The sequence below is a fragment of the Periophthalmus magnuspinnatus genome, chromosome 9 (genome assembly GCF_009829125.3).
Source record: "Periophthalmus magnuspinnatus isolate fPerMag1 chromosome 9, fPerMag1.2.pri, whole genome shotgun sequence".
NCBI lineage: Eukaryota > Metazoa > Chordata > Actinopteri > Gobiiformes > Gobiidae > Periophthalmus > Periophthalmus magnuspinnatus.
Window position 1 is genome coordinate 32,498,335 of NC_047134.1, and position 27,387 is coordinate 32,525,721.

The 27,387-nt window shown below is 41.2% G+C and overlaps 2 protein-coding genes across 2 annotated transcripts; both read left to right on the top strand.

Annotated features, from left to right (window-relative positions):
* Nucleotides 1-5,616: 5,616 nt before the first annotated feature.
* Nucleotides 5,617-7,000, top strand: LOC117376802 (C-X-C motif chemokine 13). The gene is made up of 4 exons (XM_033973346.2): nt 5,617-5,704; nt 6,413-6,530; nt 6,610-6,690; nt 6,845-7,000. The coding sequence occupies exons 1-4, from the start codon at nt 5,644-5,646 to the stop codon at nt 6,885-6,887; spliced, it is 303 nt and encodes a 100-aa protein (XP_033829237.1). The 5' UTR covers nt 5,617-5,643; the 3' UTR covers nt 6,888-7,000.
* Nucleotides 7,001-8,105: 1,105 nt separating this feature from the next.
* cnot6l (CCR4-NOT transcription complex, subunit 6-like) lies at nt 8,106-26,866 on the top strand. Its single transcript, XM_033972741.2, has 12 exons — nt 8,106-8,219; nt 8,904-9,025; nt 11,485-11,671; nt 13,135-13,220; nt 13,925-14,014; nt 14,137-14,205; nt 17,179-17,336; nt 17,843-17,997; nt 18,406-18,557; nt 22,546-22,770; nt 23,646-23,839; nt 24,489-26,866. Exons 2-12 carry the CDS (start codon nt 8,914-8,916, stop codon nt 24,696-24,698), a joined length of 1,638 nt encoding a protein of 545 aa, XP_033828632.1. The 5' UTR covers nt 8,106-8,219; nt 8,904-8,913; the 3' UTR covers nt 24,699-26,866.
* The last annotated feature ends 521 nt before the right edge of the window (nt 26,867-27,387 follow it).

The window sequence follows — 27,387 nt, forward strand, 5'->3', positions numbered from 1 at the left end:
GAGTGTTATTGCTTTGCTTGTATGAATGTTCCGAAGTATGGCATTAATGTTCAGCACTGCAACATGGGCTAAAACGATTTGGGAAAAATATCTAATTGCGATTTTTCTGGCACGCATTACATTTGTGTGCATTGAAAGTGTTCGTTTTGATTGCAATTAACCATTCGGCCCTATCATGAAGTGGGGTTGTAAAGTATCAAAAATCAGATACTGATCAATACTAAAACTAGTATCAAAAGTAGGCACTCATTTCAAGTATCAATACCAAAGAAGTCACATTCACAGAATAGAAATGAACCTTTCCTGAATAGTTTTAGGCAAAGAAAGGAAAGGCAAGTTTATTTGTATAGCACAAAGCGTACACAAAGTAATTCAAAGTGCTTTACAGAATAAGAAGGACATTAAAATGACACAAATAAAAACATAAATAATCACAAATAATAATCATAAAATTTACATTAAAACAGAAGAGTGCAGAATAAAAACCTTTCAGTCATATGCACAGCTAAACAGAACTGTTTTGAGCCTGGATTTAAACATTGTCAGAGTAGAGGCCTTTCTCACATCTTCAGGAAGATTGTTCTAGGTTTTAGCTGCATAAAACTGAAATGCTGTCCCCATGTTTAGTCCTGATTCTGGGCACCAGAAGGAGGCCTGTCCCTGAAGTCCTGAGTGTGAGATGGTTCATATGGCACTAACATGTCAGAGATGTACTTTGGTGCAAGGCCATGTACACAGGCAGAGCTGCTTTAAAGTCTATTCTTGAGCTACAGGAGCCAGTGCAGAGACCTGAGCACAGGACTTATGTGCTCGTACTTCTAGTCGGGACCCAAGCAGCAGTGTTCTGGATGTACTGCAGCTGTCTTAAGGCAGTGTAGTGGAGAGGCCAGTGACCAGGCTGTTACAGTAGTCTAACCTACTGGAGAAATTTAGTGTCATATGAACCATCTCGTACTCTGAGGACTTCAGGGACTGGCCTCCTGCTGGTGCCCAGAGTCAGGACTAAACAATGTTTAAATCCAGGCTCAAAACAGTTCTGTTTAGCTGTGCATATGACAGAAAGGTTTTTATTCTGAACTTTTCTCCTTTATTGTTAATTTTATGATGATTATTTGTGATTATTCATGTTTTGATTTGTTGTATTGTGATTTTAATGTTTTTCATATTCTGTAAAGCACTTTTAATTTGCTTGAGTAAGAATTGTACACAAATAAACTTGACTTGCCTTGTCTATTTCTTAGTATGGCTGTGTAATCCCTCAGTTGTCCAGGTCTGATCCATGGCAAAAGTTTAAAACTGTCAACTGGGCAGATCGTTGTAGGAGTGAAGACTTTTCTCTGCTCATCCAAGCCGCTTCTTCAGTTCTGGTCAGACTGATGGTGGACACTGCAAGGTCAAGATCCCAGGCTGCCCTGTGTTTATCTTTAGCCATTTTATCCCAGGCTGCCCTGTGTTTTTGAGCTGTCCTTTCCCCTCTGTGTCTGAGCATGGAGCTGGGTGGAGATTCTGGTTCCACCCACTACATACCTGCAACCCATCAATAATCAAGCTGCACCTGTGGAGCACAAAGGGACTGAGGATCCAACACTCAGCACCAGATTGTCGCTAGCGCCAGTGCCCTTGGTACTGTTCTGCTTGGTTCAGTCTAGTTGTTGCATTTATGATCTCAATACTCAGCTGGTTATTTCTAATTCTTCACCAGATCCCGCACCTTGGAACCACTCTGCACCCCCGCTTCCAACCCAGCTTTCCATGACCGGTTCAAACACCTCAGCCTCCGGCCCAGCTCACCTCAACCAGTACGAAGACCTCAGCCTCTGACCTTGCGACCCACGACCTGCTTGAAGACTACAGCATATGGCACCGCTTTCAACTATCTGCTCCGTCAACCTTCATTTACATTTCCATGTCTGTAAATAAACTTTGTTCAAACGTTTTACCCCGAGTCCGAATCTGTGGTCTCCCCAGTCGTTATGACACTTTGTTCCTGCTTTTTAGTTTCTCCAATGTACCACTCACTGCTATCGTCACTACACAGAATGGAGTAGACCACATTACTTTGCTCTGGGTTTTGTCCTTTGGGTGAACCAGCTTGTGAAACACCAAAAGGCCGAATCTTATACTATCTGAAAATCCTCTCAAGTTTTTCAGACACACCCGCTGTGTAAGGAACAGTTACGCCTATGTTTCTTATTGCTTCCTTCCTATTCCTTAGTATCAAAATTGATTTTTGTATTTAGTATTGTGGCAACGCTACTATGGAGGCGGAAAAAATGGAGTGCAGAAATGAGCACACTCATAGTAAGTAAGAATGCATGTTTTTCAAGTCACTTTTTGGTTATAATGTAACAGATGTTATTAGTGAATGAGAGATAAAGCCAAACTGTGGAACATTTTAGTCAAAGCAATAATATATCTATAGAGACAAACTGAAAGCAGACCCTCCCCAACAAAAGTTATGTAGCGATCCATTAAATAAATAAATAATACATAAATTAATACGGCAATACCGCGTAGTTGACGATTTATAAAGTCGTCTCTATATTTAAGAGGTATCTGACATGTTCAGTAAAGAGATATAACTTTGTAGGAAGTGAAACCTGTTCTCTGAAGCAGGAAAAAATAATACGTACTATATGTATAATAAGTACTTTTGGTGTAATAGTACAACATAGTGGAACCAAACGTAGTGGAAATTGCCTACATTATCGCAGAAAATTCCATCCAAAATGCAGCAACAACTTACGAACAAGGAAAGCATTTTTCTATTAGCACAGACCTTATTTTAAACCCTCTGTTTTTATTAGTTTAATCATACCTACAGTGCCTTGCAAAAGTATTCATCCCCCTGGAACTTTTTCAAATTTTGTCAAGTCACAACCACAAACATAAGAAAATCATACATAATTTCCAGATAAAAAAAAACCAAACAAACAAAAAAAAACAAAAACTGAAAAGTGCAGCATGCAAAAGTATTCAGCCCCCCTAAGTCAATACTTTGTGGAACCACCTTTTGCTGCAATTACAGCTGCAAGTCTTTTGGGGTATGTCTCCACCAGCTTTGCAGACCTACACACTGAAATTTTTGCCCATTCTTCCTGGCAAAACAGTTCAAGCTCTGTCAGATTTGATGGAGGTAATTTGTAAACTGCAGTTTTCAGATCTTGCCACAGATTCTCCATTGGATTTAGGTCCAGACTTTGACTGGGCCATTCCAACACGTGAATATGTTTTGCTTTAAAACATTCCATTGTTGCTTTGGCTTTATGTTTAGGATTGGTGTCCTGGTGGAAGGTGAACCTCTGCTCTAGTCTCAAGTCTTTTGCAGACTCCAACAAGTTTTCTTCCAAAATTGCCCTGTATTTAGCTCCATCCATCTTCCCATCAACTCTGACCAGCTTCCCTGCTCCAGCTGAAGAAAAGCACCCCACAGCATGATGCTGCCACCACCATGTTTGACTGTGGGAAGGGTGTGCTCAGAGTGATGTACAGCGTTAGTTTTCCTCCACACAAAGTGTTTTGGCCAAAAAGTTTGATTTTGGTCTCATCAGACCAGAGCACCTTCTGCCACATGTTTGCTCTGTCCTACAAATGACTTCTAGTGAACTGTAAACGAGATTTCTTATGGATCATTTTCAACAATGGCTTCCTTCTTGCCATTTTTCCATAAAGACCAGATTTGTGTAGTGCACGACTAATAGTTGTCCTCTGAACAGATTCCCCCACCTGAGCTGTGGATCTCTGCAGCTCTTCCAGAGTCACCATGGGCCTCCTGGCTGCATCTCTGATGAGTGCTCTTCTTGTTCGTTCTGTAAGTTTTGGTGAACGGCCATGTCTGGGTAGGTTTGTAGTTGTGCCATACTCTTTCCATTTCTGGATGATGGATTGAAGTGCTCCTTGAGATGTTCAACGCTTGGGAAAACTTTTTAGATCCAAGCCCTGCTTTAAACTTTTTAAATCTTTTCTCTGACCTGTTTGTTGTGCTCCTTTGACTTCATTTTGTGGTTTGCTCCCCAACACTCTCTTAACAAACTTCTGTGGTCTTCACAGCACAGCTGCATTCATACTGAGACAGGATTACACACAGGTGAACTCTTTTCAGTCATTAGGTCAACATTCAATCTTTCCAAAATCATCAGGCAACTTCTAAAAGCAACTGGTTGCATTCAAGAAAAAGGGGGCTGAATACTTTTGCAGGCTGCACAAAAGTTTTTTATTTTTAAATAATTTTTTTAATCTTGTAAAATATTTTCTTCCACTTCACACTTGCGCCATTGTGCCATTTTGTATTGCTCATTCACATAAAATGCTAAGAAAATGTATTTAAATTTGTGGTTGTGACATGACAATATGTGAAAAAGTTCCAGGGGGATGAATACTTTTGCAAGCCACTGTATATGCAAACTCCACAAAGAAGCTCCCCCTGGCCTGAGAGTTGAACCTGAGACCTTTATACTGTGAGGGGAGAGTGCTTGCCTCTCAGCAGTGGGAGCAGCGGTAGAAGTTGTGGTAACAGTGGCATTACTCTGGAATTAATAGTGAACATGAAGTTGGATGGGTTTAAGGAAAAGAGAAATTGTATTTTGCTGCCAGAGCTGAATGGACAGTGCAAAACAACTGGACTAGTGCATGTGATTTTGAGGTATAAAAAAGAGTAATCAAAACAACTTCAAAAGGTTTAATGCAATTTTTAAAAAATATATTTGGGGGCCCATATACTCTAATGGACAGGACAGACGTCTTCCGTCCCTACACTGGTATCGGTTAATATCGGGTATTGGCAGATAGTCAAAGTCATATAGCCAATCCATTTGACATCTATTTGACATCTTGGTAAATGGTAAATGGTCACATTTTCATATAGTGCTTTTCCACCTTCAACTTACTCAAAGCGCTTTACATTAAAGAACCACTCACCCATTCACACACCAGTGTACGCAGACACTGGGGCCGAGGTGGGTTAAGTGTCTTGCCCACAGGCATAACGACAGCATTCATATGTGAGGGTTGGAATCGCACCACCAACCTGTGGGTCAGTGGACAAACACTCTACCAACTGAGCTACTGTCGTTTTAGGGTCAAAAAGTCTGCTACGTACTGTCTGCATCTAATTATGAAGCGTTTTGTTGTCTGATAATCACAAAGTGCACTGTTAACATGCTAGTTGTTGTTAGCTTTACTTTATCACTTTCCACCCATCATCATGGTGAGTAGTTAGGATGATCAGAGTGCATAAGGTAAGTAACTCTAGACCACTACAAACAGTTTAAAATGAACTAGTTTTGTTTTTCACATTTTTAAGACTGTAATAATTCAGGTAGTCTGCAGTGCCTTTAACTTTAAATAACAAGAAAAACAATACTAGTGCTACGTAAGTCTGTATTTTTATGAATGAAAATGTCAGCGTGTACAAAACATCTACATATTTATGACTTTACCCATCAATATTGCATTAGAAAGAGGCGCAAAAGTACCTCATTGAGATATTCTGAGGTTGTTTTTGCTGAGTGGCCAGACTGAGCTCTTACAAAAAACAAAAAAACACATACGAAGCTATTTTTACCTCCTGGTGTTTCCTTTATAAAGACGCGCACAGTACACTGGTCTACACAGACTCCAGCTCAGACTGACCCTACCACCACGATGTCCACCAAGACTCTGCTGTTTGCAGCTGCTCTGCTCATCTGGATCGCCTCTCTCCATGGTAACAAGCTTTAGGAAAAAACATCTCTGTTAGTTATGTACTTTTCATTAGCTGATCTTGCTATTGTTTTTCATTTTTATTATTTAGTTTATTTACATTTTAGTCTTTTCTTTAAAGACATTTATTCAATTACAATATATTGATATCATATTTATTTTTTGTGCATTTTTATAATATTTATAGCATTCATCCTAAAATGTTAAAAATGCCTATGAAAATCTATAACTACAAATAGATTTCAAATGAAATTTTAAATATTCCCTAAATTGTGAAATGCTAAAGATATTAGTAGTAATAGCATAATAATAATAGCAGAAGTATTAGTAGTAAAAGTAGTTGCAGATACAGGAGCAGTAGTAGTAGTAGTAGTAGTAGTAGTAGTAATAGCAGTAGTAGCAGTGATAGCAGTAAATGTAGTGTTAGTAATAGCAGTAGTAGCAGTGATAGTAGTAAATGTAGTAGTAGTAACAGCAGTGGTAACAGTGATAGTAGTAGTAGAAGTAGTGCTCGTAGTAGTAGCAGGAATGGAGGTGATTTTACCTTCTGTGCTCCATGAGTTTAAAAAGCCTGAATAATGCAGTTCAAAAATATGCATTTTCATACAGAATTACTACCTGCCTACAGACGTCAATAGCTCCTCAGGGTTAGTACTGTGATGTCCTCATCACAGTACTAACCCTGATGTACATTTTTCTGGTACTTTTCCAGCGTTGCCGAGGCTGGGGTGTATGTGTGTCCAGACCATAGATCGACCCATCAGTCTCAACTTTGTCCGAAAGATCGAACAGCGTCTTCCATCTGGGTCCTGCCGCCGCATTGAGATCAGGTACTACTACTATTACTACTGCTAGTACTGTCACTGCTACTGCTACTACTAATTTTTTATTTTTTTTGGTTCTTCACAGGATGACCATGAGAAACAAACGTGTGATCTGTGCCAATCCCAGTGACAAGTGGGTCCAAGATATGCTCCTGGAAGTTCAAAAGTAAGGTGGATTGTAGTAGTAGTAGTAGTAGTAGTAGTAGTAGTAGGCGTAGTAGTAGGAGTAGAAGTAGGAGTAGTAGTAGTAGATGACAATAGAAATATATTATTGTTGACTATGTTAGAAGTTGTTTAAATTGTATTTCTTTATTTTACAGGAAGAATACTAACGAGTCTCAGTTGAGCACCAGCCAACTGTAAACAAAATAGAAAAAAAGACATTTACTGTAAAAACAAATCAATGAAACTGTGATCTACAGGACACTGAATTGTACTGGCAGCTTTTCTGTTGCTCACAATAATGTAACTATCTTTGAATAAATAAAATAAATACAAACTAAAAAGCTTGTGCGTGCTGTGTTTGGGTAGGGTAAAACATAGTCAAAATTAAGTCACTACTACTCTAGAAATGGCTGGAAAAAATATCCCTTACAAGTTAAATGTGCATTGTGTAACTTTTCTGGTGAAGAGTCTTCCACCTGCCTGCATGGAGATGTTATTGTTTGCCTAAACTGCTGGACAATATGGTCAATTTTGCATTTATCCAGTACAGGTGTTTTTATTAGTAAAACAATTAAAAACTTGCTTACTGTGCGCGGTGTTGCCTCTGCACAGATCTGACCTATAACTTGCCCTGATGGCATCACCTGATTATCTCCATGGAGATAGGCCCTAGACATGTATAATTTCATACTGTGGAACATTCTTGGCAAAGCAATAACATGTAAAGGTGGGTCATACTCTGTTACATTTATTCAGTTACATTTACTAGAATACCTTTTTTCAGAAATTGTACTTTTTAGAGTACTTTTACTCCAACTAGAGTGATATTTTTTACTGAAGTAACTGTGGCCTGATATATGCCCAATTATATTTTTTTTCATAATTTTTATGGTTTACCTTTTGTAATACCACATTTTGTGCATTATGTAAGGTTTCATCAAAATTACATTAAGTTCAAATTATAAATTCGGAGTTACGGTCCGAGTTATTCTTTATTCTTACTTGAGTAGTAATTTCCCCAAGTACTTTTTTATTCTTACTTGAGCCATTTCTTGGACCACTACTTGTACTACAAGCGCTTGAGTAATATTATTTCAAAGTAAAAAGTTAGGCCTACTTTCAGTTCAGTAAAATTTGTCGCCGAGCAGGTGGCATACTCATTCTGCTAGAAAAATGACATGTTACCAACAGAGATTCCTCGACCTCCCCCTTCCCAGACACTTCCTCCCAGACAGTTCCTTCAGCTCCTCCAAAGCATTGTCTCTTAAGTATTTTTTGGTCCATCGAAATAATATTGTCGAATCCTAAACATTACTCCAAGTTACTTCTTATATTACAAAATAAAATGATGGTTATTTCTAAAGATGAAAAAGTTTTGGTGTCGGTTACGCGCACGCAGTCGTTCCACCAGCACGAGCGGAAGTGCGTTTGTTGTTCTTCCTGTTTGGGGTCTGTCAGAGCGCACAGGACTGGAGCTGCATGTCTCCACTGTTCTCCCGGTGATCCGCGCTTTACCGCCGCCGAATGAAGGTAAACCTCCGCCTGGACCAAAGCTAATCCTCCGCGGCCTCCTTCTGCATTTTCCACCGGTCTCGTTCCACCGAATATCTGCTCCGTTTTGACCCTGGCACAGCGCGTCCCGAAGCCGCCGCGACAGTGACTACAGCTCAATGCTTCGACCTAAACCGACCCGTTGTTTACCCCCTCTTGTCCATGGTTCCTTCCCCGGTTCCACGGGCGCAGTAAAAGTTAAAAATAGTCCTGTATGGCGCTGGATCTTTGGATACTAGCGCGCTGCGTTGAATGTCACTCCAAGTCGGACACGCGCTATGTTTGGACACGGTCAGCTGTCGGGGCGCGCACATGTGCAGTCTGTGGAAATTCCCAAAGTTTATCTTTCACTGTTCTTTGGTTCTTCTTATTATAGTAGTAGTAGTAGAATAGATAAGTTGATAGAAGTCTTTTTAAAAGTAGTAGTAGGTTCTTAGTAAGTTAGTAGTAGGTGAGTTGTGGGTTAGATAGTGTGCATGTCCCTCTGAGTGGTCAGCCTGTCTCCTCTCACTAAGGAGGTTGTGGGTTAGACTCCTAATCTCTTAGAATGTAGTGGAGTTAAAACTTTTTGTATTACTATTTTTAGACCTGTTGAATTTAATTTTTTAATGTTTCAAAATACTAGTCAATTATTATTATGATTATGCTTTTGTTCCCCATTAGAATACCAGTAATGCCAAAGGAAAAATATGAGCCTCCCGACCCGCGCAGGTGCTACTCCATCATGGCGGCTGACGAGGTGGCCAGTGGCAAGAAGTCCCAGTGGGCAGAGCTGGAGATCTCTGGTCTGTACCACATACTTTTCACTAATATATAATTAGCTCAGGGTTTAATTAAATAATCTCTTTCATTTTTTGTCTAGCTTTCAGTGGAAGGTAGTGCTGCACAGTATGAGAAAAACATAAAATATATGATAACTATGGTTTGTATTGCGATACGATATTAGTGTGATATTTTAGCAGAATAAGTTCAGTTAAATTAAGTCAAAATGTGCACATATGTCTTCATTTACAAGTCAAACTGTGTACAAGTAAAAACTAAACTAAATCAAGAAAACCCAAGTCTAATGTAGGTTCCAATAAGAAAAATCATGAATACAATCTGCCTTTTCCTTTCAAAAATTTAACATTTCTACAAAATGGAGAACTTTGTGCCATATCATTTATTGCGTCAGTCAAAGTTGCAATATAGATATTTTCACGATATACAGTCCAGGCCTACTGAAATGTCTCGGATTTATAACAATTATATTATCATGATAAAGTAATTTGGTTTTACTTCAATTTACTTCATGGTTTCTTTGATGTTACCTCTCTTTTCACTTGTATCCTCACAGCAGTAGCGGTGGAGGCAGCAAAGAGGAGGCTACTGCAGGATACTAAGCTAAAAGAGAGAACAAAACTGACACCAGACCAGATCTGCAAACTGCTGGAAATTTGTCTAAATACCACATATTTCCAGTTTAGAGGGAAATTCTACAGGCAAATCCACAGCTGTGCCATGAACCCACTGGTCTCTCCTATTATGGCTAACTTATGTATCGAACAATTTGAACAGGATGTATTGGCCTTATTTCCAGGCACTCCACCCCCACACAGGTATTGATATGTGGATGACAACTGGACTAAAATCAAATTCAAGATCTGCAATCCTTTACTGCACATATTAATGCTGTGGATCCAAACATCAAGTTCACAGGGGAAGTGACCAAGGAGAACAAACTGGCCTCTTAGATTGTGCAGTAACAATAGGAGAGGACCAGTGTCTCCAGGCAGAAGTCTTCAGGAAGCCCACACACACTGACCAATACCTGCTGTTTGATTCACACCATCCACTGCAGCACAAACTCGGAGTGATCTGTACTCTACAACACAGAGCTCAAGTGGTTCCCACAAACACAGAGGGAAAAGTGAAGGAAGAACAACACGTGGAGAAAGTCCTCTTGGCTTGTGGATATCCAAAATGGGCCTTTAATAGATCTAAGAGAGCTAAAACACAGGACAACAGGGAATCTGTACCTAGAAGGAAAGGTGTTACCATCCCTTATATAGAGGGTGTGTCTGAAAAACTTCAAACAATTTTCAGACAGAATGAGATTCCTGTCTATTCCAAACCCACAAACATCCTAAGTACAAAACCCCGAGCCATAAACAGAGTAATGTGGTCTCCTCCATTCAGTGTAGTGAAGAGTGCAGTGAACCTTACATTGGAGAAATTAAACAGCTACTTCATAAGAGGATGTACCAACACCGGCGTGAGATTCCTCTGGACCCCAGTCCGCCGTACATCTCCATCTCAAAGCCACTAACCACGCCTTTGAAGATAGTGAGTTTCGGATCTTAGCCAGAGAAAAGAAATGGTTTGAGAGGGAAGTTAAAGAAGCTATTTTTGTTAGGAAAGACAACCCTTCCTTAAACATGACTGGGGGCCTGAGACATAATCTCTCCCCCATCTATAACTCCATCCTACGAGCCAGAACAATGAGAACAATAGCAGGGTCAGTAAGGGCTGTAGTAAATTAGTTTCAGCTAAACTGGAGACAATAGATGTTTACAATTTCAGTGTAGTTAGCCTCTCCCTTCAGATAGATATAAGGCAGTGTCCACCAGCATTCTGACCACAACTGAAGAAGCAGCTTGGATGAGCAGCAAAACGTCTTCAGTTTTACAACGATTTGTCCAGTTTACAGATTTAAACTTCATCTTTTACTTCATTCACATTCAATGGTTTTGTTATTTAGGTTTGTAAAATCCCTATCTAAAATACAACTAAAAATGTGTGCAAAAGTGCTAGTAATTTTAAGTTTTTGTGGTTTCTTTTTAAATTTAAACAAGTGCATTCTGAGAGTAGAAAGCTTACGTAAATTGCCAGTAGTATTTATTTATGTAAGTATTTATCATAGTTTTGCATCAGTTAAGTGGCAGTTTGTGGAAAAATGTTGAAAAAAAAAATGCAGAGACAATTTACACACAAGGAAGGCATTTTTCTGGAAAGCATTTTAAACCTTCATTCAACAAACTTAGTGTTGTAATTTATTTTCATTTGTCTAATCATATCTATTGTACCATTTAGTTTTAGCCCTTGTTTACATTATGGTTAAGGAATTACCTCTATGTGTTACTGTCATACCTGCTGCCTCTGTCCAACCAGGAAGTAAAATTATACTCTTTCCTCTGGTGAAAAAAAAACCTAGACAAAGCTATGTGTGATTTTTAGTAAAGTTTTTGCCTATATCTTTGGGCAGGTCGTGTGCGCAGTCTGAGCAGCTCCCTCTGGACCTTCACCCATCTCACTGCGCTTCACATCCAGGACAACAATCTGAGCCGCCTGCCCCCTGACATTGCCCGCCTGCCCCACCTGGTCTACCTGAACCTGTCCTCCAACAAGCTGCGCAGCCTGCCCTCCGAGATGGGCAACATGGTGTCTCTCAGGTACCCCAGTGATCTACTAAATATCAGTGCTTACATTGTATTTTAAAGATTTTCTGGCCATGAGCTTTATTGGACAGTACTGTGTTAGCTTGAAATGGATCATCAAATCATTTCTATTTGCTTAATGACAGAATAATGAGAGAAGGATTTTTTTAAATTATTTTTCATTACTTTCTTCAAAGTCAGATGCTTACATAAATTTAATTAGTATTTGGTACCATTGCCTTTAAACTATGACTGAAGTCAAACATTTTAGATATCCTTCCACAAGCTTCTCACAATAGTTGGCATCAATTTTGACCCATTCCTCCTGACAGAATGGGTGTAACTGAGTTTGTAGGCTGGCTTGTTCGCCTTGTGCCCATAAATTTTCAGTAGGATTGAGGTCAGGGCTTTGTGATGGCCATTTTGTACCCTTAAGCCACTTTTTAACCAGTTTGGCAGTATGCTTCAGATCATTGTCCATTTAGAAGACCCATTTGTGCCCAAGCCTTAACTTCCTGGCTGATGTCTTGAGATGTTACTTCAGTATTTACACATAATGTTCTTTCCTCATGATGCCATCTATTTTGTGAAGTGCACCAGTCCCTCCTGCAGCAAAACAACCCCTCAAAATGATGCTGTCACAGTTGGGATGGTGTTCCTAGGTTTGCAGCTTCCCCTTTTTTCCTCCAAATGTAACAATGCTCATTATGGCCAAACAGTTCAATAATAGTTTCACCAGACCACAGGACATGCCTGCAAAAATGAAGGTATTTCTCCCTGTGTACATTTGCAAACTGTAATCTAGCTCTTTTATGTTTCCTTTGGTGTAATGACTTCTTCCTGGCAGTGGCATTTCAGCCCATGCCGGCACAGTACTCACTTCACTGTGGATAATGACACATTCTTACCAGCTTCAGCAGCATCTTCAAAGGTTTGTTGCTTTTGTTCTTGAGTTGGTATGCACATTTTCGAACCAAAGCATGTTCAATCTCTGGGGCATAGAACCCGTCTCCTTCCTGGCCAGTATGAGGGTTGGACATTCCCATGGTCTTGATGTTGCACAAAGAAACACTGTGTTTCAGATATACCTTCAAATACATCCACAGGTGTGTCTCTAATTAATTAAAAATGTTGTCAATAAACCTATCAGAAGCTTCCAAAGACATGACATCATCATCTGAGTTTTCCCCAATTGTATAAATGCTTAATTCGTTACTGTATGTAAACTTCTGACTTGAAGAAATTCATTAAAAATGAAAAATCCTTCTCTCATCCTTTTGACCTTCATCAAATAGAAATAATTTTGGTAATCCCAATTGACCTAAACCAGAAAAGTTTAATCTGATTTCCTGTCAGACAGTGAGAAAAAAAGCTTATGTCTTTTTATATTGTGTATGTAAACTTCTGGTTTCAACCGTATATGTCCACATTAGGTTAGGCTGTGTTATAGAGAATTTTGTGCTTTTGTGTTTGTGCAGGGAATTGCTTTTAAACAACAATCTTTTACGAGTCCTGCCTTATGAACTCGGGAGACTATTCCAGCTTCAGACTCTCGGGCTCAAAGGTAAGATTAAGAAATGACACCACCTGAAACTAAACATTTAGTGTATCTCTCTAAAAGGAGAATTGAAATCTAAAGCTCATGATTTCTGGTACACTATTTGCTTTATTTCTCGTTTATATGCCCTGATTATGTCCTGTCATTTCAGTCATATTGAATGTCATTTTGTCATGTTGGCGGCACTGAAAATGTGGATCTTCTTTTTGGAGATTTGGTTGAAAACAATACATTTTAAGTTAATGCACTTTAAAGGAGCTCTTAACTACTATTTAGAGTGATTCATGCATATTTGAGTAATCTTTATTCTCCTACATTCAAGACACCATTGCTCTAAAAATCCCAGTTTTCACCTTCAGTACCTTTACTGTTTTTTTATGTGTTCTTTTTACTTCATCATATTTATTTATATCACATTTTATATTTTACTATACTGTTATCCCCGAGTCTCCGGTCCACAAAGGGGGGACTGTAGATTAGAAGCAAACACCATATTCAGTCTGGTATTTAGTTATAAAGTAAGTAAGTAGTGTAGAGTAGCTGTTTTAGTTTTATTACAGTCTTGCTGTTTATGTATATTTTTAATTTATGTGAATCTAAAACATGCTTTGAGTTATTTTGAGTTAATCTTTTGTTTACTACATTCCATATGTGTTCATTTTGTTTTGTTTTTTTTAACCTTTTTTAACTACAGTGCTGTTATCTACCAGGTAACCCTCTGTCCCAGGACATTTTAAACCTTTACCAGGAGCCGGATGGTACCAGGAAGCTGCTCAACTACATGCTGGACAACCTGGCAGGTGAGCTCAGGTGATGTGTGGGGCTCGTGAATATTTAATGTCCTTTTACTGTAAAAGCGGCCATAGCCTTTTGTTCGGCTCACGCTTCAGCGGATCTCACAGTACTCCTTTGTTTCGGACAGTTCACCCGGAGCAGCTCCCACAAAGGCCCTGGATCACTCTGAGAGACCGCGACCAAATCAACTCCACAGGTACAACACAGGTTACACATGAGTTAATGATTTGACTTTAATCAAGTCTTTACCATTTGAGGTGCATTAGCATAGTTCATTGGTTCTCATCCTTGGGGAGATTTTTGTTGGGTCGCATGAAGTTTCCTAGTGAATGGTTGTCTGGCTGCTCCCCCTCGATGCAGCGCAGGGAAGACTGCCTGCTGCTAACAACAGTCCTGTCCTTCCGCATACAGATCAAACACCTACTTATTCTCAAAACTGTTAGTGGATAAAGTCTTATTTGCCGCACTTCGTCTCTCTTGCCCCCTGCACACGTTTGCACCTTCAAATTCGTCCTGTGGGTGCTTTGTGCGGTACCGGTCACGCATCACAGCATCTATTATTTTAACCCGCCTGCAACCCGCCCGGTGTCCATTAAAAATTACTACAGTTTAGTCTGAAGTTTTTGAAAGTAGGCCTGCTAAGCTGTTGACAATATAGGATCATCACCTCAGCAATAATGCTCTTTAACAAATTAATTGACCTAGGAGACTAATAATCATTTAAAATCAGATGAGAGTTTGCTTCTTTTCCATTGCATCGACTCACTCGCTTGCTCTTGCCTGTATAAAACACAGTAGAGCAGGGCACAGGAGCAGAGCAGACAAGCAGGAAGGCAAACACAGGTAAATCTGCTCCCACAGAGAGATCCTGGACAGAGGGAACAGTGAAGATCAGTGACAGACCATGGCCTTGGGCTGAGCTGAGGGATCTGTGCCACTAAATTCAAGGGGAGCTGTATGTTAATAATGCATTTTAATGTGATAATTTAATGTTTTACTTGTTTGTTAAAGATACAACTATAAAAATATACATTTTAGTCTTAACTTTAATTTTTCTCTTTGACTCATTGACTCAAGTGGCTCATTTTACCTGTACAACATTTTATTTCTTCAATTGTATCCCAAAATACTCCCAAAAGTCCTTAATACCTAGAATAACAAAATTCAAACATTCAGTGCCAAACATTATCTAAAACTATTGTACCCAGGGATTTACCAAAAAGTGTCCCAATTTACACGACTTCACCCTAATAAAATCATCTGTTAGGGCCAGCAGAGAAGGCCTTGCTGGCCCTGATGGCACACCACTGTTGATGACTGTAGAGACATGTTCTCTATTTATTAAGATGATGTGCTGATTTTTTATTGCAATCTGACTCATATTCATGGAGAAATGAGCCTAATGAGGAAATTCATTTTGATATGCCTAAATGCAAAGATACACATGCACTGCAGAGATACAGTTGAAACCAGAAGTTTACATATACTATATAAAAGGACATACTTTTGTTCACACTGTCTGACATGAAATCAGACAGAACCTTTCCTGTTTTAGAAATAATTTTGGTAAACCTAACTGACCTATTTGCTAAATGCCAGAATACGAGAAAAAGGATTTTTTTGGACAATTTTTCATTACTTTCTTCAAAGTTAGACGTTTATATACACTAAGATTACTATGCATTTAAACAATTTGGGAAAACCCAGATGATCGTATCATGTTGTTGGAAGCTTCTGTTTATTGACAACATTTGAGTTAATCAGAGACACACCTGTGGATGTATTTGAAGCCACACCTGAATCACACTGCATTTTTTTGTAACATCATGGGAAAGTCAAAAGAAATCAGCCAAGATATGAAACCTGGTTCATCCTTGGGTGCAATTTAAAGATGAACGTACTTTGCTTTCGAAATGTGCATATCAACTCAAGAATAAAAAAAAAACACCTTGTGAAGATGCTGGCTGAAGCTGGTAAGAGTGTGTCATTATCCACAATGAAATGAGTACTGTGGCAACATGGGCTGAAAGGCCACTCTGCCAGGAAGAAGCCATTACTCCAAAAGAAAAAAAAATGCCAGATTACAGTTTGCAAATGCACACAGGGATAAAAACCTTAAATTTTGCAGACATTTTCTGTGATCTAACAAAACTATAAGCTTGCAACCCTGAGAACACCATCCCAACTGTGCGGCCATACAGGGGTGGCAGCATCACCCAGGAAGTTAAAGCTTGGATCTTCCAAATGGATGATGACCCAAAGCATACTGCCAAACTAGTTACAAAGTGGCTTAAGGATAAATGCCCATACATTTTCAATAGAAAATGTATGGGCAGACCTGAAAAGGCATGTGTGAGCAAGGCAACCTACAAACTTGGCAGGAACCATTCCTCCTGACAGAACTGGTGTAACTGAGCCAACTATTGTGAAAAGCTTATGGGAGATATCCAAAATATTTGACCCAAGTCATACAAATATAGTGTATGTAAACTTCTGGCTTTAACCATTACCTAGCACTAACCAATTGTAAGACTCCTGAAAAAATGTTGTTGTTTTTTTTTGGCAATATTTGCTAATGTTTGCATCGTGATAACTGCTGAACATTTTGCCATAGAACACCACCAATGTGATGTCACTGCAAAGTATCAATAGATATAAAAAGGATTTTTATAAAAAAGGATTCCAGGATTTTTTCCATAATAAAATAGATCTCAAGTTGGAGTCCAGGGGAGAGAACTTGAATGTTGTGAGATATAAGGTTGTCTAAAAAATTCCATATCTAGATTATAATAGATTCTAAAAACCGGTATCAAAACTCATCAAGTACTCATCAGTATCAATACCGAAAAGAATTAAATCAACAGGACAAAATTTGACTTTTTCTGAATAGTTTTAGAATGGTTTTGTCTTGATCTGTATCATAAGTACCGGTAGTTTAAGACCACATGGTAATATGGTTACTATTTTGTGTTGAAAACCCCATTACGTTGTCTAAGAAAATACAGTTTTATGATAATTTTTATATCAAGTCTTTTCTTATAAAAATGTATTTGATGTAGGGGGATGTGTAGCTACAAGGGGCCCAGTACTTGTCTCCAGTGGTTGTCTCCTATCTCTTTCTCTTGTTTGTTTCCTTTTCTGGTCCTAATATCTGCCTGTTGTCCCGCAGCGGTGTTCTCAGTCATGTGCTATAACGTGCTGTGTGATAAGTACGCCACGCGGCAGCTCTACGGCTACTGTCCGTCTTGGGCCCTGAGCTGGGAGTACAGGAAGAAGGGTATCATGGAGGAAATCACTCATTGCGACGCAGACATCATCAGCCTGCAGGTCAGACTACCATAATATACTCTACCATACCACAGTACTAAGTATGAATATGCGCTGTAATATTAAATATGACACTAAAATACTAATCAGAGACATGGACATCATCAGCATACTGGTCAGAATCACTACACTGTACTGTACTATACCACTGTACTTCTAACTGTATACGTACTGTACAAATATATTTTATAATACCACACTCTCCACAGCCTGCAGGTCCGACTCACACTGATACTGTACTATGCGTGTATATATGCAGTTTAAACCATTTCGCGCTGTACCATACTCTCCAAACACATGACTACATCAGCCTGCAGCTCAGACAAACTGTATTTTACTGTACCATACTACACCGAAAGAACACTCTGCTACTAATGAAACATGTGACTCTCCTATGATGTCAAAAGGAAAGTATACTGTGCTACGTTACCATCGTTCTATAGGAAAGTGTTAATGGATTTTTTATGTTTCAAATATTACAGCAGTCTCTCTCTCTGTCTCTCCAGGAGGTGGAGACAGAACAGTACTACACGTTCTTTCTGGAGACTCTAAAGGAGCGTGGCTACGACGGATACTTCTGCCCCAAGTCTCGAGCCAAACTGGTGTCAGAGCAGGAGCGCAAGCACGTGGACGGCTGTGCGGTCTTCTTCAAGACTGACAAGTGAGTCATGTGTTAGTACAATGGGTTTCTAAATCAGGATGAATCATGTAGAAAATACATTGTCTTATATAATGCTGCTTGGTGGTCAGTTTGAATAGCCCACTTTACAACTGATGTCACAATCTCAGACGAACAATCCAGCAACTGGCACGCACTCTACATTGAAACTCTCTGTAGAACCAGAAATTGTGTATGAAAAAACAAGCTAATATTACAGAATGTTAGAACTGGAAATTAGGAATTTTGATGGGGAAGGACATTCTGGCTTTGCTTTAGCTTTTGCCATAATGCTTTGAAATGTGATGTCACAATCTATTTTTAGCAACTGTGAAAAGCCCCATTGTCTCCACAGCTTTGTACTGTAATTCATTAAATTCTAACACATAAATAACATTCTCTGTCTGTCAGGTTCACACTGGTGCAGAAACACACAGTGGAGTTTAACCAGGTTGCCATGGCAAACTCGGAAGGGTCAGAGATCATGCTGAACAGGGTCATGACCAAAGACAACATCGGGGTCGCCGTGCTGCTGGAGGTCAAGAAGGAGGTCTTCTCCTCAGGTGCTCTATCTCTTTCTATCACACAATGTTTGAAATCTCTAATCAAGAAGAGGGACCAGTATGTTGGTTACTGACCCTTTATATGTTTATTATTTTGTTAAAGGAACTGTATGACATGCAATATATGTAAAAAAAAAAAAAAAAAAAGTACATAAGACTGAAACTGTCTAAATGTATAGAAAATTTCAGTCAGTATTAACTCAGAAAAATACTGAAGGGATAAGATACAAGATTGGTATGTTAGATGTACGTATCTTGAAATTGAAATAATAAATAATTTCATTGAAGGATAATAATATATAGAGCAGTGCTTCTTCACCTTGTTGGAGGTACTTAACCCCACCAGTTTCATATGCATATACACCAAACCCTTGTTTATTGAAAAATAAAATATTATTTTTTTCAAATTCAAGACATATATATGTTTTACTGGTGCACAAAATGAACCGTGCATTAACATCACTGTGTTCAAAGAATAAAACCAATACAATGCATGAACTCACAACAAATCACATACATACCTTTTTACAAAGACATGACCTTTTTTAATTCTACCACACTGAAATTATTTTAATTTTTAACCTTATGTATGCTCATTTAAGTCGGGCAGGTACTTCGATAGGGGGAAGGAGCCTGAGCTTGTGCGGGAGGTTGAGCGTTACCGGCTAGATATAGTCGGCCTCACCTCCACGCACAGCTTGGGCTCTGGAACCCAACTTCTTGAGAGGGGTTGGACTCTCCATTTCTCTGGCGTTGCCCGCGGGGAGCGGCGGCGAGCTGGTGTGGGCTTGCTCATTGCCCCACAGCTCAGCCGCTGCGTGTTGGGGTTCACTCCGGTGAACGAGAGGGTCGCGTCCCTGCGCCTTCGGGTCGGGGACAGGTCTCTCACTGTTGTGTCGGCCTACGGGCCAAACAGCAGTGCAGAGTACCCGGCCTTCTTGGAGTCCCTGGGAGGGGTACTAGACAGTGCACCAACCGGGGACTCCGTTGTTCTCCTGGGGGACTTCAACGCCCATGTGGGTAACGACAGTGACACTTGGAGGGGCGTGATTGGGAGGAACGGCCTCCCCGATCTGAACCCGAGCGGTGTTTTGTTATTGGACTTCTGTGCTAGTCACAGCTTGTCCATAACAAACACCATGTTCGAGCACAAGGGTGTCCATCGGTGCACATGGCACCAGGACACTCTAGGTCAGAGGTCGATGATTGACTTTGTTGTCGTGTCATCTGACCTCCGACCGCGTGTCTTGGACACTCGGGTGAAGAGAGGGGCTGAGCTGTCAACTGATCACCACCTGGTGGTGAGTTGGATCCGCTGGCGGAGGAGGAAGCCGGACAGACCTGGCAGGCCCAAGCGTATTGTGAGGGTCTGCTGGGAACGTCTGGCGGAGCCCTCTGTCAGGGGGGTCTTCAACTCCCACCTCCGGGAGAGCTTCTCCCTGATCCCGGGGGAGGTTGGAGACATGGACTCCGAGTGGGCCATGTTCTCCACCTCTATTGTTGATGCGGCTGCTCGTAGCTGTGGTCGTAAGGTCTGTGGTGCTTGTCGCGGCGGCAATCCCCGAACCCGGTGGTGGACACCGGAAGTAAGGGATGCCGTCAAGCTGAAGAAGGAGTCCTATCGAGCCTTGTTGGCTCGTGGGACTCCTGAGGCAGCTGATGAGTACCGGCGGGCCAAGCGTGCCGCGGCTCGGGCAGTCACAGAGGCAAAAACTCGGGGTTGGGAGGAGTTCGGGGAGGCCATGGAGGAGGACTATCGGACGGCCTCAAAGAGATTCTGGCAAACCGTCCGACGCCTCAGGAGGGGAAAGCAGTGCTTCACCAACACTGTTTACAGTGCGGGTGGAGAGCTGCTGACCTCGACTGGGGATGTTGTCGGGCGGTGGAAGGAATACTTTGAGGATCTCCTCAATCCCACTGTCACGTCTTCCGAGGAGGAAGCAGAAACTGGGGACCCAGGGGCGGACTCGTCCATCACCCTGGCTGAAGTCACTGGGGTGGTTGGCAAGCTCCTCGGTGGCAAGGCTCCGGGGGTGGATGAGATCCGTCCTGAGTACCTCAAGTCTCTGGATGTTGTGGGACTGTCTTGGCTGACACGTCTCTGCAACATCGCGTGGCGGTCGGGGACAGTACCTGTGGAATGGCAGACCGGGGTGGTGGTCCCTCTGTATAAGAAGGGGGACCGGAGGGTGTGTTCCAATTACAGGGGAATCACACTCCTCAGCCTTCCCGGTAAGGTCTATTCCAGGGTGCTGGAGAGGAGAATCCGACCGATAGTCGAACCTCGGATTCAGGAGGAGCAGTGTGGTTTTCGCCCTGGTCGTGGAACACTGGACCAGCTCTATACTCTCCATCGGGTCCTCGAGGGTTCATGGGAGTATGCCCAACCAGTCCACATGTGTTTTGTGGATCTGGAGAAGGCATTCGACCGTGTCCCTCGTGGTGTCCTTTGGGGGGTGCTCTGGGAGTATGGGGTCCGGGGCTCTTTGCTAAGGGCTGTCCGGTCCCTGTATGACCGGAGCAGGAGCTGTGTCCGCATTGCCGGCAGTAAGTCAGACCTGTTCCCAGTGCATGTTGGACTCCGCCAGGGCTGCCCTTTGTCACCGGTTCTGTTCATTATATTTATGGACAGAATTTCTAGGCGCAGCCAGGGGCCGGAGGGGGCCTGGTTTGGGAACCACAGGATTTCATCTCTGCTGTTTGCAGATGATGTTGTCCTGATGGCTTCTTCGAGCCAGGACCTGCAGCAGGCACTGGGGCGGTTTGCAGCCGAGTGTGAAGCGGCTGGGATGAGAATCAGCTCCTCCAAATCCGAGGCCATGGTTCTCGACCGGAAAAAGGTGGTTTGCTCTCTCCGGGTGGGTGGTGAGTCTCTGCCCCAAGTGGAGGAGTTCAAGTATCTCGGGGTCTTGTTCACGAGTGAGGGAAGGATGGAGCGTGAGATTGACAGGCGGATCGGTGCAGCGTCTGCAGTGATGCGGTCGCTGTATCGGTCCGTTGTGGTAAAGAAGGAGCTGAGCCGGAAGGCGAAGCTCTCTATTTACCGGTCAATCTACGTTCCTACCCTCACCTATGGTCATGAGCTTTGGGTAATGACCGAAAGGACAAGATCGCGGATACAAGCGGCCGAAATGGGTTTCCTCCGCAGAGTGGCCGGGCGCACCCTTAGGGATAGGGTGAGGAGCTCGGTCACACGGGAGGAGCTCGGAGTAGAGCCGCTGCTCCTACACGTTGAGAGGAACCAGCTGAGGTGGCTCGGGCATCTGCTCAGGATGCCTCCTGGACGCCTCCCTAGGGAGGTGTTCTGGGCATGTCCCACCGGGAGGAGGCCCCGGGGAAGACCCAGGACACGCTGGAGGGACTATGTCTCTCGGCTGGCCTGGGAACGCCTTGGGGTCCCACCGGAGGAGCTGGAGGACGTGTCCGGGGTGAGGGAAGTCTGGGAGTCCCTGCTTAGACTGCTGCCCCCGCGACCCGGCCCCGGATAAGCGGAAGAAAATGGATGGATGGATGGAGGTACTTCGATAGGCACATCAAAGGGTGCATTGTCAAACTGGGACACGGCCAGCGTCTGGAGACTCTCGCAGTCCGCGAATCATATGAGTCGGATGCGTGTCTTGACCTCCGCCGAACCCCTGAGACTGACTTACCGAACCCCTAGGGTTCGATCAAACCCAGGTTAAGAAACACTGATATAGAGATACCATCTTTTCTTCAGGGTGTTAGTTTCAGTTTAACTGTACCTGATTTTTACTGTCTTAAAAATGAAAAACAGAACTAATTAATTTTAAATGGTTTTCAGTGGTACAAAGCTGTTCCTAACAAATAAATGAGAAAAAATCAGATACAGGGCCTTTAATCATGCCTTAGTATTATATGAGTAATAATGAATTGTAAAAATCATAACATATTATATTTTATCTCTCAATCCTCATGAAACTCAAGTGCCATATTGTATAGTAATGCAACATTGCCGTATTGTTTCCAGGTCTGAAGCCGTCCACCGAGCGGCAGCTGATCCTGGTGGCTAACGCTCACATGCACTGGGACCCTGAGTTCTCTGATGTTAAACTCATCCAGACCATGATGTTTCTGTCCGAGCTCAAGAGCATCCGTGAGAGCGCCTCTGTGACCTCTGACCCCGCTGCGACGCCTGACCCCTCTGCCATCCCCATCGTGCTCTGCGCTGACCTCAACTCACTGCCAGACTCAGGTACAGCACATATCAAGTGGCCTCCAGCTAGGCACACACTTAGGTACTCCTAACCAAAGTCCTGACGCACTGCTAGACTCATTTACTGCAGATTACAAGGAGACTAAGGATGTCATGAGATCAGATTTAAGTATTACAATTATATGATTACTCACGGTTATTAACACCAGAAGTGGCTAGTTTTTTGCTGCTAAAATGCTCCAGATTAGAGGTTTTTTAATTAGTTTATATAGTCTTATGGTTATAGTGTATGTTATTAATTATGATTATTGATTAACAGATTATTTTTGACATCCCTAAAAGAGACTTGTGTGGTTCCCACTATGGTTAGCATATCACAGAAAGAAGGTCTTGGGCTCGAGTTCAATATAGGATCCTTCTTTAGCTCTACAGAATGACAGACAGTACCGTATATTTGGACAGAACGGTGACTGTGAGTATTTAACCTTCCAACAAGAGCAAGAGGGTCCTGGGTTTGATTGAAGTTTAGAATAATTTCTTTGTGTCTTGGTGGATTATTTCCTGGTTTGTGGTGATGTAAATCAAATCATGATTTAATTTCTTGTGACCATATGCTATTTTGATAAAAATTGGCAATTTGGTGATTCATGGGTTTTCTCTTGAATGGACCTCTCTGCTCAGACCAAAACACAGTAAGTAACAGGTTGATTTAACCAATTGCAATGAAGTGTGAGCTCTCAGAAGAAGCAGGTTACTTTTTTATCTCTTCAAGGTATAATAAAAAATAAAGATACTAACTTAAATTGAAATTGTGATCTTGGCATACCACACAACCCTGACAGGTCACCAGAGAGAACATTATATATTATAGTACGTTAAATAAAAATCTTCCTTCTCCCTTGTTCCTGGGGCAGGTGTGGTGGAGTACCTGAGTAACGGAGGAGTAGCGGAGAACCACAAAGACTTTAAGGAGCTGCGGTACAACGAGTGTCTGTCCAACTTCAGCTGCAATGGGACGGGCGGTGATGGCAGTATCACCCACAGCTTCCAGCTCAAAAGCGCCTATGAGAGCCTCATGCCCTACACCAACTACACATACGACTTCAAGGTACTTTATTCTAACTGACATGTGGAGGTTATATATGGTGATATGTGGACATCCATAATTGCAGAATATATTAAACAGTGATATACTACTGCTACTTATATTAGCAAAAATACTATTAGAATATTTTGTTTGTGAAAAACATGCAGAAGCTAAGCTTTTTATGCATTTGTGGACACGGAACATGTCTGTTCTTTTCTGTCAACTGGATTTAACCACTCAGGTTCCAATAATCGTTGTTCTGAGTTTTCTGGAAGTAGCAGGTTACCTGCATGATTCCATGGAAATAGAAAGTTAAAACCATACTCCATGAAGATGGAATGAGGGATGTTTTCTAGCTTTTATTTTAGTCTATTTTTTGGCAAAAAAGTTACATGGTGGGGTTTTATTTTAAAAACACACAACAGATCTGCACAACAATTTTATGGGATACTCCAAACGCAATTTCGTTGTTCTTCTGTGACAATGACTACAAATAAATTGAATTGAATTGAATCTGCACTACTATACTTCCGAACCACAGTTGCTCTGGGGCACAATGACAGACCCTTGGTTTCTTTTCTGTGCCCAAGTCATAAACAGTCATTAAACTTCATCTGAAAAACACAAAACAATCAAAACCATATAAAACCCATTTGTGTGCCCTCTGCAGGGTGTGATTGACTACATCTTCATCTCGCGGCCCCTGCTCTCAGTGCTTGGTCTCCTGGGGCCCCTGGACTCTCAGTGGCTGGTGGACAATAGCATCCTGGGCTGCCCTCACCCGCACATCCCCTCTGACCACTTCTGTCTGCTGGCCCAGCTGGAGCTGCGCCGCTCCCTACCTTCCTCCAGCATCAACGGCATCCACACGCACAGGTAGTGGGGTGTGACCACTGCCAACCAGCCGCTGTGACGGGACTTTGTACAGAATCCATCCAATAATATCCAGGGAGATCAGGGCTGTGTCTGACCACACACAGCATGTTTGGGGTTAAAGTCCAACAATAATGATCCAGTGATTTTAACTATGGTGTAATATTGTTTTAGTGGTGGGTGATATAACAGCATATTAAACAGTTACGACAAATGCTCTTGTGACCAATTTGGGGAGATGGTTCTATGGTGATTCAGGGTTTTCTGTACATACAATGCTTTGCTCACATACAGACACCCATCCACTCCCCCTATTGGTCAGCCTTACTCATGCCCTAAAAGAGTGACACACAAATTTAACAAGTGTGTCCAAGCATTATGTACCCAAACATGACTGCAGAATACCTGAGAGTACTAAAAGGAGAAAGTCTGTTATAGTATATATTGGCCTATTGTCAATCATTGTGGAATACACTATTTTGGCATATTAGATTATTGTGTGCAATAAATGTAACTAGAGAGACACTGGTTTTGGACACAGCCCTGAGACTCCAGTTCTCATTTTAAAAGACATTTTCATGTGAACACTACTTTTTAATGAGGAATAACTACACAGATATATATGGAAAATGAGTCCAAGAAACACAAAACAACTTTATATCAGCCTTAAAAAACCCATTGATCCAGAGGAGTGAAGTATTTGTTCAGTACACTAAATGTCCCCTTTAAGCTGTCGACCAGACATGCCATGGAAGCAAATAGGTTGCAAAGTCAGAGTACTAGATAAAGGGCAGGTACCAATTTTTCTCTGTCGGAGAGGCACTATTTTTTAGAGAATCCACAAATGTTGACTCACTGTATAAATGTGCTGTTGTGCAAAAAATATTTCTTGATTAATTTATGCTAACAATGTTTACAAATTTGTTTACTACAAAGCAATATCATGCCTTAATAATCTTCTATAAATTGGTACGAAATTAAAATGTCATATATTTTATGCCATTTAAGCCTGAAAACCATGAATGCCTAAAGGTGCCTAAATGCCGAAAATTGCTAACATCGATATATCAGATTGAATATTTCTAAGTTAGGAGGTTACGGGTTAGACTCCCGATTATATCTGAGTAGAGTGTGCATGTCCTCCCAGTATTACTGTGGCAGAGTGGTTATCCTGTCTCCTGCCTCTCAGTAGGGAGGTGGTGTGTTAGACTCCTGATTATGTCTGAGTGGAGTATTCATGTCGTCCCTGTGTTACTGTGACAGAGTTGTTATCCTGTCTCCTTCCCTCTCCCTTCTCCCTCCGTCCAAAGACATGCGTGTACAGGTGAGATGAAATACCCCTCACCCCTCTGTATACCATCAACATATGCACAATATTTTATTTTCTTGCAATCAATCATGCATCATTTCACTATGCACTTTTTTATAAAACCAAAATATTTATGACACTAATAATCTAAATAAAGTAGTCATTAAAAACTATAAAATACATGTAATATAGCACTTACATATGATACCCAAAGCTAAGTAGCCATGCTTAGTGATTCTTAATTTATCGAAAATGGGGCAAACAGGTGTCTGTGAAACTGGGTCTGAACCAAGACTAAACTCTATGCAAGCGTGACTCCTTAGAAGGAATTTGCTGTCTTTTATTTTGACAGTGATATGTTATTAGTAGTGAGAGTAGCTGTGATATTAGTAGTATTGGTCCTCTCTGGTCTTCCAAACCAGAAATGTTATAAAAAAAAAATCCAATCAGCAAGTACTACATGTGATACAATCATTTTCGACTATCAGTGAACTTTGTACATGAATTTTAGACATTCTCATTCAAAATATATGAGATAGTTTGCCTTAATTTAAGACAATCGCTTTATATCATGAGCTTTACCGTGATTGCTTGATTTGCACATAAACTCCATCACTGCAGATACTTCACTCCTCTCGGATATAGACAGGTTTTGTATCTTATAACACTTGTACATTTAAAGTTGTTGTGGCAGGAGTGAGACCTCCTTAAAGGATCTTTGGTGTTTTAAAGCTGCTCATTCTCAGATCATTTGGGTTGTTTTTATCAAACTCGGGGATGTTTTGTTTCTAAATGACATGCAGTCTTTGTACAATTATTACAGTATTACAGACTTTTGAAGAAAATAAATGTTGTCATTAAAAGCAACTTGAGTGTTTGTTTTGTATTTCTTGAGTTTATTTATTCTAGAAGCACATCATTGTCACAATACAAAAATTTCAAACTTTATTTTGTTAATAAGGAATAGACTGAAAACTCAATCAGGATTCCAATACCAAAATGACAGAACATAATTTTCAACATTAAGTCATAGTACTTTCTTTCCTGGAGGGATTATGTCTCTCATTTGGCCTGGGAACACTATAGAGTCCCTCTGGAGGAGCAGTAGGAAGTGTCTGGGCTGAGGGAAATCTGGGAGTCCCTTCTTAGACTACTGCCTTACAAAGAAAACATGTTTGTTTTTTTTTTCTTGCAAAGAAATCACTACTTTTCAGTGTATTAGATTTCAGCATTGTAATATTTTTGGTATCCATCGCTATCCTAATCTGTGTATTAAGATTGATTAAAATTAGAAAGAAGAAAAAAAATCATGGTGTTTTTATTGCAGTTATGAGCTTATTCAACAACATATTCAACAATATTTTCTATAATTTGAGGTGGTCACTCT

Excerpts from the sequence above, each read along its gene's own strand:
- LOC117376802 (XM_033973346.2), top strand. The coding sequence starts at position 5,644 with ATGTCCACCAAGACTCTGCTGTTTGCAGCTGCTCTGCTCATCTGGATC. Across the intron at positions 5,705-6,412 it reads CTGGATCGCCTCTCTCCATG|CGTTGCCGAGGCTGGGGTGT; the intron begins GTAACAAGCTTT and ends GTACTTTTCCAG. Across the intron at positions 6,691-6,844 it reads ATGCTCCTGGAAGTTCAAAA|GAAGAATACTAACGAGTCTC; the intron begins GTAAGGTGGATT and ends TTTATTTTACAG.
- cnot6l (XM_033972741.2), top strand. The coding sequence starts at position 8,914 with ATGCCAAAGGAAAAATATGAGCCTCCCGACCCGCGCAGGTGCTACTCC. Across the intron at positions 17,337-17,842 it reads CAGACATCATCAGCCTGCAG|GAGGTGGAGACAGAACAGTA; the intron begins GTCAGACTACCA and ends CTGTCTCTCCAG. Across the intron at positions 22,771-23,645 it reads CAACTCACTGCCAGACTCAG|GTGTGGTGGAGTACCTGAGT; the intron begins GTACAGCACATA and ends TTCCTGGGGCAG.